Genomic DNA, 11478 nt, shown 5'->3' on the forward strand with positions numbered 1-11478 from the left:
TTTATAAATTGTTATTTTGTCATATCCTGCCCTGTTCGATGTCTCCCTTCACCCACTTTTCGGTTGTCCGTCCCCCAGGGAGGAGGTCACATATAGTTCCTTGTAATCGGTTTCTCTTTCCTACCCACTCTCCCTCTACCCTCCCTGTTTCACCACTCACACTACTGGTCCTGTAGGGCTCATCCACCCTGGATTTCAACATAAAATATTTTTAAAGGGGAGGAAAGACATTTTTCTTATAGGAATCTACCTATCTTATCAGTTTCCCACATACAATTAAAAGAGAACAATGAACTCTATCCCCAAATTTTGAACCGTTGCAATTTACAGGTAGAAAACACTATGTAGATTTATAGAATGCTATCATGATCCCACTGCTTAGTTTAAAATTATCCACAATTCTTTCTAAATGCAAGGTTAATATTACAGAATTAGTACTACAGACTTGAAATTTAACCCCAAAATAAAAAAATAAAAAAGACAACCATACCCATCCAATCAGTCCAGGGCGCAACTCACAGAAGTACTTGAGATCAAAGGCTCCAATTCGAGGATTTAATTCACGGCCAATGAAGAAGTCATAGACGGCCTTGCCTGAGAAGGGACAAGTTTTAAGACACATGATTCAAAACCCAGTCGTGATGGTTTAAAATTGCACTGTCATCTACTATCTGCGGGTCACAATCCAACTGCGGACACGTGAAATACAAACACTGGTGCCACAGGGTCAGTTTTGACCCTTAGTGGCCCTGGTGGTCACCTTTACGGAGAAACCCTGGTGGTGAAGCTCAGTGAAGTGCCTGGCAGCTAACGCCAAGGCTGGCAGTCCCAACCCAGCTAGAGGCTCTGTGGACTAACACCCTGGCAGTCGGGCCCTGTGCCACAAGAAATCACTACAAGCAGCTTAAAGACACCCTTTCTCCTGCGGAGCGGAGGGGAGTATAAGCCACCAACCTTTCCGCCACCATCTAAGGCTTTAGCCACTGCGCCACCAGGACACCTTCCACTGTCTGTAAGAGCTGGCAGGAGCAGCGAGGAAAGCAGCCTGGCATGAAAAGTGAAGAAGGGCGGGAGGAGGCCCAAAGGAAGTGGGGATGCCGGCCCCGCTGAAGGCTTGGGGCTGTGGGGGTACGAGGGCCCATGCGGTCAGATGACCCCCTCAACTTTCCCTGACTTCGGCCCAACCACTAGCTCCTGCCTCTGGGCAAACACCATCCCTACCACTGAATCGTGGGCATAAAAAGTGCTGTGCGGGCCCAAAAGAGTTTTATTTTTACCTTTTCTTCAGATGTAGACTCAATATGCAAGCTTTTATTTATTTATATTTTTAGGTGACAGTCAACGAATGTGTGCAACCTGTTATGTGTATGCGATTTGTCGTTTAAAAAAAGAAAAGTTTTTGACTATTTTGGACCAAAAAAATTGTCATACATTGTGATGACTTTAAGTTTTATGGTCATCAGAAGCCTAAGAAAGATCAAGAAATATTTTTTTCCTTTAAATTCACTAATTTCTTTTTTCCTTCATCTGTTAAATTTTTCCTCATCTCTCTTCTATAAAATTAACTTTGGGCTCTGGACTGCATCCAATCCGGGCTGTCACTGCTCACCAGAGCTGGCAGGTGACAGTTCGTTCCTGGGCGCCTTCAGAGAGCGGGCATAGAGATACACACTCAGGACCCCTGCAAAGACAATCGCCCCCAGCGCCAACTGAAGGAAATGGTCGTACACGTCACCAAGCTTCACGCCCCAGAAGAAAGCGGCTCCCACGACCACAGACGTTAGGATGAAAGCATAGAATCCTTCCAAAACAAACAGAAAGATAAAGGCAGTTCAGACATCATTCAAGATTCATACCAATGTAAAAGCACGTTGTTGTTTTTGAAGTCTTACATTTATTATTCAGGTTGAATACACACACGTAGGCAAAGCAGCCTTCAGTGTTGCTACTGCCTCTCTCATGCAATTTCTCAAGTGTTTTTACATACTTAATCTTTTTTTTTTCTTTTTTTTTTTTAAGTCATTTTATTAGGGACTCATACAACTCTTATCCCAATCCATAAACACATCAATTGTGCAAAGCGCATTTATACATTCATTGTCCTCTTCATTCTCAAAACATTTTCTCTCCACTTAAACTCCCGGCATTAGGTCCTCATTTTTCCCCTCCCTCCCCTCTCCCCCCTCCCTCATGAGCCCTTGATAGTTTATAAATTGTTATTTTAACATACTTAATCTTTTTCATCAAGAAGGGTGATTATATAATTTTGGACCAGCTGAAAGGGATGGCACAGAAATCCACTATCCCTTAGCTGTTAAATAGTTGAAAGGAACCTCAAAATCCACAAGATCCAACCCTGGGGCACAAAGTCAGACTACTAACAGAGCTGGCCAAGGACACCATAAAGTCCCAGGCTGCTGTCTAATGGGAGGGCACCCTTCTTCCCTGATCTAACCTGTCGATGGCATTTTCAAAAGCTTCCAGTCATCGCCCACCATAAAGGGCACAACCCTCAAGGTCAAACCTTCGGCACAGAGGCCACAAGGTGGATGGCTCTTTCATGCAGGAGGGACCAGAAGTCACCACTGGGGAGGGAGGGGAGAGGGGAGGTGGGGGGGAGCAGGGGATTAGCCAATCAGGATGAAGCACCACCAGGGCAGGCTGGGAGCTAGCTTAGAGGCTTCCTCACTACACACTGAAGGGCAGAAGGCAACGGTCATCTTGTGTGGGCTGCAAAGTACAGTAATTTCCGTTAGAGTGATATTAGATGAGCTATTAAATAAAGAGTATGCCAAAGTTAGAAAGAAAAGTAAGAATTGATAGGATAAACAAGACTAATAAGTAAAAAATACAATCTAATCCTCAAGAAATGGGTAGGGGGGAACGACGCAAGGTAACTGTGGACTGATCCCTTCAGGACACATGGCTCCCAAGGGAGGAGCCCAGATGAAGAAAAACAGGCCAACAGCAGCTAGATTAATAGTTTCTTAAGCTTATGACAGGAGACGCTGGGGGTAGTTGGGAAGTTAATGGAAGCAAGAATAGAGAAAATGATCTAAAATTGACTGCGGTGATAAATGCACAACTGTATTTAAACCACTGAATTGTACGATATGTGAACTATATGTCAATAAAACTGTTGAAAAGGGCGGCAAAGTTCAAAGTGCACACATCCATGTGCCTACCATGCACCCACTAGTTGTCCAGGCCCAGGAGTATGCTCCAGCCCCAGCTGACAGAAGAGACACTGAGTCTGGGAGTCCACCACGCATCAATAAGCCAGAGGATCATGAAGCGTAAGTACCACAAACAGCAAACAGAAGAGTGCTTGAGGCTTCTCTGCAGAGAGCATGTGAGCAGAGACAGGAAGTCAGTCAGCCATCAGGCATTTGGGGAGAAGGTTTCTAGGCAAAGCCGTCAGAGGAGAGAGTAACACTGGAGAAAGCCAGGAAGACAAGAGTGAATAAGGGTGGGAGTGGCTACCAGAGGGTGGGAGGGCTGGCAGCCCAGGACTGTGCAGGCCGTGGGATGGCTCCAAAGTTGGAAATATGCAGACAAAATTATTTCAGTGCCTGATAAGAGCTACTGAGGAAACCAAACAGGAAAGGGTAGAGACAGCAGGGCAAGCCCTTTCTCACAGCATCACTGGTCCACGTGGCTGCAGATGTAAGCCGTGGACTCACAAAGCCTTTGGATGACTCAGAAATCACCTGTTATTGGCTGAGCCCCAGAATCTGCACTGACAGTTCACAATAGCACAGCACTGGAAGGCTTCAGCTACAAGGCATCAGAGTCTTATATAATATATATTATTACTCACCATTAATTCTGTACTTAAGTCTTCTTCCATCAATGAGAGGTGTGCCTTCTACAACCTTAAAAGAAAAAAAAAGTTATTTAAAAGCATACATCAGTTATCATCACATCTACGTGTGTACCTTTTAACATCACTAACACATTACAGAAAGTGGAGGTTTTTTCCCAGGAACATTCTGAAGCCCTCTCATATAGGTATCTTCTTCTAACACCACTTATATTTCAACATGCCCACAAGCAGGATCTTCTTTCAGGAGGACAACTTAATGTCGTGTTTCCAATCTTTCACCAAAGCCTTTAACACAGCAATCACACCAGGAGAAGGCGTATAACTCTAACCCTCCCTACTCAGCGTCCTGAGACCAGCACAGTGCCAGTGCCGCAGCCACCACCACCACCACCACCACTCCGCCCCACTGTGCCTAACACACCGTCCCTCCAGTCACTGAGCTCAGAGTTCTTCGCTGGCTCCCCAAGCTTACAAAATAGAGCAGACACTCCTCTGGCACACACTCATGAGGTCCTGTTCCACCAGGCTCGACCAAAACAATCCAAAATTCACTGTCATGCCTGCGTCTTCCCAGGCCGCTTTGATCGATGTTATGAGCCCACCTACTTACTTGCTCTGCTATTTTTATGAGGACGCTTCAAAAAGCTCATGGGAAAATTCCATTTTCTTTTCATTCCATTTTCCCATACTTTCAGAAAGTACAGCTACGTTCCTCCAGTGATTTAAGCATTTCATGTAAGTCTTATATTTCCATTAAGAGACTCTGAGTGAACCCTGATGGGGCCACTTCATCTCCTCATTGTTGGCATTTAATTAGTGATGCACACACAAAGGGACTCAAGAGGACACAGGGCCTACATTGGATGAGTTTTAAAATAAATGAAAGTCCACTTGCCTCAGGGCAGCCACTCCCCAAAATAATGATGTTAAAAGGCAGAAATTTCTCTTAAACTGTAAAATACTTATGCTGTTATCATTTGTCTTAGGTCACCCCCACACTAAATTTGAAAAACCCTACCTGTTGGAAGCATCCAACGCCTTCTACGGTGGCTTCGTCTGTGCCTATGTCTTCTTTAACTACCAAAACTGCTTTTCTTAATAAGTATTATCGAGTTTGAACTAAGGGGCTCCCTAGTGGTACAGTGGGTTACATGATGGGCTGCTAATCACAGGATCAGCGGTTTGAAACCACCGGCTGCTCCTGGTAGAAAGACGAAGCTTTCTACTCCCTTAAAGAGTTATATCTCAGAAACCCACAGGGCAGTTCTATCCTCTCCTATGAGGTCGCTATGAGTCGGAATCAGCGATGGCAGTGAATGATTTTGAACTAGCTCACGGTACACAATTATGTGAATTTGTCATTTTTATTCTCGACTCTCACCATAAAAATGCCTGCCAGCCCAAAGCACTGAAGTTCTCACTAAAGCCAATAAAACTAGGGTGAGCTTCCAAAGCCAGAAAGCCTGCAGCTGGTGCTCCTCTCAGTGTTTGCCACGCCTAGGGCTGATCTTGTTTCACTGGCAGTTGGCAAACTAGCAAAGCCCCTAGAATAAGATCTTCAACTAAATTATTTATTGATCAGGAAGCTCGTGTTACTTTCAATAATCCAAGTAAATTATTCCACTGAAAGGAAAAAAGTACACTACGAAATGAAGACAAATGTTAAGGATACTGCATGAAGTGAAAAAGAACATAAAACATTTTTGCGAGGAGAAGGTGGGGGAGAAAGAGGGAAAGGATCACCATAATCTACATATAACCCCTCCCAGGGGGACGGACAACAGAAAAGTGGTGAAGGGAGACAGCAGTCGGTATAAGACATGACAAAAAAATAATACTTTATAAATTATCAAGGGTTCATGAGGGAGGGGGTAGAGGGGGAAAATGAGCTGATACCAAGGGCTCAAGTAGAAAGAAAATGTTTTGAGAATGATAATGGCAATATAGGTACAAATTTGCTTGACACAATGGATGGATGGATGGATGGATGGATGGATGGATGGATGGATGGATGGATGGATGGATGGATGGATGGTGATAAGAGCTGTACGACCCCCAATAAAATGATTTTTTTAAAAAACAACACGTTTTGCAAAAGAGATGAAAATCTGAAGCTCTAAACTATAAAAAGTAAAAGTTACAGCTGGCAGTTCATTTGGTCACCTATTCATCATTTAAAATCCTCAGCTGAAATGGCCCGTGAAGCAAAACCAAGTTCACTGCCATCAAGGTGATTCCACCCATGACATGACATATACTGAGGGGGTTTCTTTTTTGTAACTACCTCTACCTTTAGTCAAGAAAGAGATGAACTTTTCCACTCACGTAAGGAGTTAAAACTCAAAATCCCACAAGGGCAGTTCTACCCCGTCCTACATGGTCACTATGAGTCACAATCGACTGATGGCAGTGAGCCGGAGACTGCCATCAGTCAAGCTATTTTGCACACACACACAAAAAAAACCTCTATAATAATCTTTTCTATACAGTTTAAGAAGGTAAAATCTCAATTTTACCATTCTGCTTAAAATAAACACGTTATTGGAAGAGATACTTATCAAAACCAAGTTTGGTGGTTATGGGCAAAGACAGTACTTATGGGCAAGGCCAGCTTCTATCCTTAAAATTAATGCAAACTTAGTTCTACAAACATGGGACAGAAGGAAAGAAAACCTCACAAGATGAAGTTCTACTGGCAAAAACTCACCTTTCCTATTGGCAGCAGGTAGAGTAGAGCTTGAAAGAAAAACCAGAGAAGGTAGGCCCCAAACACTCTGGTCTCCCATAAGTTGTGCCAAGCTGGCAGAGAAGGGAAATTGAGCAGGCTGGGGTCTTTCTGCTCACACATCAACAGCAGTAGGATGAGGAAGGCTGGCAGGCCCAGCATGAGGAGGCAAGCACCTGCAAGTCAAAGTTCAACCTGGTTACATTCCCTTTTTTTCAAAGAATAATTTAGATGTTTGTTTTGAAGGCCAGAACTCAAGTCTGTGTAATTCCCTGAAACCAATTTCTAAAGTACCTTCAGCAGTCCTACCCTCTCCCTTTCACCTCCAGTCCACGAATGACACTAGGAAGACAGAAAGATGCCACTGAGCACTGAATTTTACCTGAGCAGCCAAACCCTAACATGCAACCACTGGAGGGGTAAAGCTGAGGACACTCCAACTAACTAACAGTTCCAACATCTAACATTTATCAATCTCATCTTCAAATAAAACCGTAAGAACTCCACATGGAAGCCCGACTGAACCAACAGGGCCCTACCTCAAAACTCCCTGTACCCTTGGACTTGGGACTGAAATACTCTCATAGGAGAGGAAGCAAAGGATGACTATCCCAAAACTGTGGAAATGGTGGTCACTGGATCATAGGTGGGAACCCTGGCTTAGTGGGTGTGGTTGCCCAAATGGAAGGGGACCCAGAACCACCATTTATTTAATACCTCGATTCTCCCTCTACATTAACGTGACAGGTATTAATCTAAGAGGCAAGGATCTGCCTTGTAAGAAATGATACAGGAAATTTTCCCCTAGCAGTAACCCTCATGCTCAATGTAAATGGAACTCATACAACTAAGAAATCAATCTGTGCAGAACAACTCGTGGATTGCAACTCAAAGTTGGACTATACTCACATAACTCCTCATATCAACAGGACCTTAAATTCTATGCCACTGGGATAAATTATTGATGTTATCAATGCAATCACTTTATATCCCAGGGGAATGATTGATCATGTTTTGTTTTTGCTTCTATGAGTTTGTTTTGTTGTTGCTGTGATTTTTCATTTTTGTTTCTGTCGTAATATGACCATCAAAGTTATCCAGAGTCGTTCATAATCCATGGACAAGTAGACAGACTCTGGACCCCCATGTATTTCCAGCCCCATCCAAGAACAGTAAGTTCTTATAGCACAGCCCTGCTTGATGCTCTTCATGAAGAGATCTCTGAAGATAAGAGTGAAATGGCAACGTGTGGTGAAGAAAGCAGATGGTGCCCAGCTATCAACTAGAATAGTGTCTGGGGTCTTAAAAGCTTGCATTCAAACAAGCAGCCATTTAAGCAAGGCATCAACAAAAGCCACACAGAGGAAACACACCAGCCTCTGTGATCCATAGATGACAATCTCAAAATCTAAATATGACGAAAGGAAAATTATCAGACTTGAAATTGTAAAAACCCAATTTGTAGAAGGCCATGGAGGACAGTGGGAGCCCAAAATCCATCTGCAGAGTATCTAGTCAGATTAGGCCTCTGGCAGATCCCCTCTGGCCACAGGCAAGGGACCTGAACAGCTTTACTATCAGACAGAGATTGCTGTAGACTTGATTATGGTGGATCAAACCATGATAGTCAGTTGACTTTGAGTCTTGACTGAACCTGACCTTTTGATCTGGGCTCAAATATTTCTCATTTGTTCCATGACAGAAACGTTTTCTCTGGCTTTTAAAATGTTGTTGGTTGTCTTTTCTTTATTACTCTCTTTATTTGTATTTTTTTTTATTTGTATTTGTATTTTTGTATCATTATTGTTTTCTTCATTCTGTTTCCTTTTTGTTTCTATTGTTTCTGTTGTATTCCCCATTTAGGAAGCACAGGAGTGGACACATAGAAAAAGGATACAATGGTTTATCAGGAATGGGGGCTGGGAGGATGAGGGAGCTAGCAATGAATGCAGGAGAGGGAGGGAGCATTAGAATGGACTGTGATGATGTATAGACAACTCTTTTTAAAAGCAATGTAACTATGGAAGTGCATAATATGTGAATACTATTATCAGAAAAGTACTGAAAACATTGTTAAAAGAAACCAAATGTGACCAATGATTGTTTACCATGGGTGAATGAGGAAGAGTTTTTGCTTCAGGGGCATTGACTTTATATGTTAATGGTGGTGGAATAATTTGGAAAAGGGTATCAATAATGGTCTATAACACAAAGCGTGTAATCAATGGCACTGAATTATACATGTAAAAGTTGTGGAATTGGAGAATACTTTGTTGTGTATATCGTTGTAACACTTAAAAAGATTAATTACATGAATAACAATGACCATATGAAGAAAATGTTCTAAAATTGTACTAATGATTATACAACTCTTCTTGATATGATTGAACTGATGAAGTGCCAATAAAACTATTAGAGAAAAAAAAGCTTTCCATGTCTCCCTAAGTTTCTAACAATTGAAGTAATACCACATTCACCTAGCACATGCACTAATCTTAAGTGATGCCGAACTTTAACAGACCAGCTGACCAGGGTTATAAGTGAACAAAACCCAAGGCAACTCACCCACAGAGGATTCTGAACCATTTTGCCATGAAGTATGTTCTCTTCCTGGTTGTAATAGTTAGATGATTTCATGTCAACTTGATAGAGTGAAGGGGTAGAGTCTAGCATGTCATTTAGGTACCAGCCTGATGATGCCTCCTTGTGGGCGCGGCCTTCTCTGCGGATTCTGGGAATTTCCTCTTTCTCCCTAGAAGCCACACACTACCCCTCTGCTTCACTTTCCTGCTGTTGAGACACTCAGAGAACTGGAGATGCCACATGGAGACCCACGCCAGGGCGCTGAGATGCTTCTACCGCCACTGGATCCACAAGAGTTTCCACCCACCAGTCTGTGATCTTCCTACATTTGGCATCATTGCATGTACTACATGAGTCTGAAGACGAATTTATAGATGAAAATCAGACATATGGAGTAATATAGGACTTATGGACTTGATCTGGACTGGGCTGGGATGTTTTCTCAATATATAACTGTTCTTTGATATAAAACTCTTTCTTACACACGAGTATCCCTGGATTTGTTACTCTGGTCAACCCAGACTAACATACTGGTTCATTAAGTTTCACCAGTTCCACCCACTTTATAACCCCAATCTTTGAACACTTCAGATCTTTGAGCCCCATAAACAAGCAGTCCAGCAGGCTGACTTCAAGAAGCCCCAATGGCACAGTGGTTCGGCACGCAGCTGTTAAGGAGAAGGTCTGTGGTTTGAATTCACCAGCCGCTATGGGGGAGAAAGAGGTGACAGGCTACTCTAGCAGTGAAGAGGATAGCCTTGGAAACCCTATGGTGGCAGTTATACAGGTCCTATAGGTCCTGAGTCAGAACTGACACAACAACAACACTGCTTATCTAGGCCTTTGTCAAACCCACGGTCAGCATAGTGAGCTCTCCCATGCACGGTTTCTGCAACACATCTTTCCCTCTCAAAGCTGCTTGTGAGTTTGAACCACTGACCTTGTGGTTAGCAGCCCAATGCCTAGCCAAAGACTCCTTTTATCTCTCCAGTCAGGATTAGCAGATTGCCCTCTTCCCTAACTGATGGCCATCCTTCCAATACACAAGTGTCAGCTCAACCTTCCCATCACTCCTTTGCACTTCTCTGCAAACGGGTTGCTGAAAGTTTGGAATACAGCCCCACTGGCAGGCCTCCATCCCACTCTAGGACAATGCCCCCAAATTGGCCGAAAAACGCTCCCACCATGGCATTTGTTGTTCTCACTGGAGGCTCAGCCCCGATTTCCACCTGGCTCATCTCCTTGCTCACAAAGGGTTTCTTCAGAGGCCTACCTTATCCATCTGAGGGAAGCTACCTCTCCCCTCGGCACTGGCTTCCCCTACCTGGGACGCCTCCAAACTCTAGATCCCTCGTCTGCGTGGCTGTCACATCAAAGGTTCTCGAAGATGCCGGTCCTTTCTTAACAACCTCTTCTTCTTTAGACTCTATTTCTTTAAATTTGATCTCTTCTCTTCTTGGGCGAAGGCTATACTGTGTAGATACGTAACTGCTTTCTTGTGATAAATGGAACTTTTCCTAGTTGGAAAAAATATGTAATTTACAATCATCAGTGTGGGAAAAATTCATCATTTTTCAATTCCATTTTCCCACAAACTTTCTGAAAGTACATCTCTGTTCCTCCAGTAAGTACAAGGATCTCCACTAAGAGACTCAGCCCTGCAGGGAGGGGCCACGTCATCTCTTCATCGGTGGGACTTAACAAAGCGCTGTGCAAACAAAAGGGACTCAAGAGACACACGACTTACACTGGATGAGTTAAAAAAAAAGTATACCATGGTGTCACTCCCCAAAATAATGACTTAAAAATGCAGTGATTCCTTTTAAACTATATCAATTAGTATCTCAATATAGCTGTTTGTTCTACAAAAAAATTCATTAAATTGCATTGAGACATATCACTTAATGGTAGCACATGTAGAAACTTCTGAATTAGTGCATGTTTTGCTTTGGAGATTCTCAATAAATGAAATTAATTTGCTTTTTAAAATTACATTCTGTCTTAGACAACTTAGGGACAGAATTTTAGAAATGAAAAACAAATCAAAATTGTAATTCTTAAAGTGCTTCTCGTTGGGGAACATCGCTTTAACAAAGGAAGCCGGGCTCTGTGATGAGCAAGAACAGCGCCACACCTGCAAGCTTTTGTGAGGTATGTCATTCCGCTCTACGCGCTCCACACGCTCGGGCTCCCCATTGGACCTGCTGATGCTGTTTCCAAAGGACTTCTAGGTTGAAGAACAGAAAACATTTTAGTCATAAGAACCGTGCCATAGGTTTAGTATTAAGGTAGCAGAAGGACATTGGGCCTCCACTCAAGTACTCCCTCAATGCAAGAATACTTT

General features: G+C 43.1%; 1 protein-coding gene across 1 annotated transcript in view; it reads right to left on the reverse strand.

Moving 5' to 3' along the window:
• Positions 1 to 11478, reverse strand: part of LBR (lamin B receptor) — a 25228-nt gene that overhangs the window by 8780 nt on the left and 4970 nt on the right. Inside the window, exons 3-8 of the mRNA XM_045298169.1 lie at positions 11269 to 11361; positions 10459 to 10651; positions 6534 to 6727; positions 3821 to 3875; positions 1610 to 1801; positions 491 to 594 (exon numbers count right to left, since the gene is read on the reverse strand). Of these exons, the coding sequence (XP_045154104.1) occupies positions 491 to 594; positions 1610 to 1801; positions 3821 to 3875; positions 6534 to 6727; positions 10459 to 10651; positions 11269 to 11361 (831 nt within the window). The remainder of the gene's footprint in view (positions 1 to 490; positions 595 to 1609; positions 1802 to 3820; positions 3876 to 6533; positions 6728 to 10458; positions 10652 to 11268; positions 11362 to 11478) is intronic.

The sequence above is a fragment of the Echinops telfairi genome, unplaced genomic scaffold, assembly GCF_000313985.2.
Source record: "Echinops telfairi isolate 266 unplaced genomic scaffold, ASM31398v2 ScPeMD7_7424;HRSCAF=8462, whole genome shotgun sequence".
In the NCBI taxonomy this organism is placed as follows: domain Eukaryota; kingdom Metazoa; phylum Chordata; class Mammalia; order Afrosoricida; family Tenrecidae; genus Echinops; species Echinops telfairi.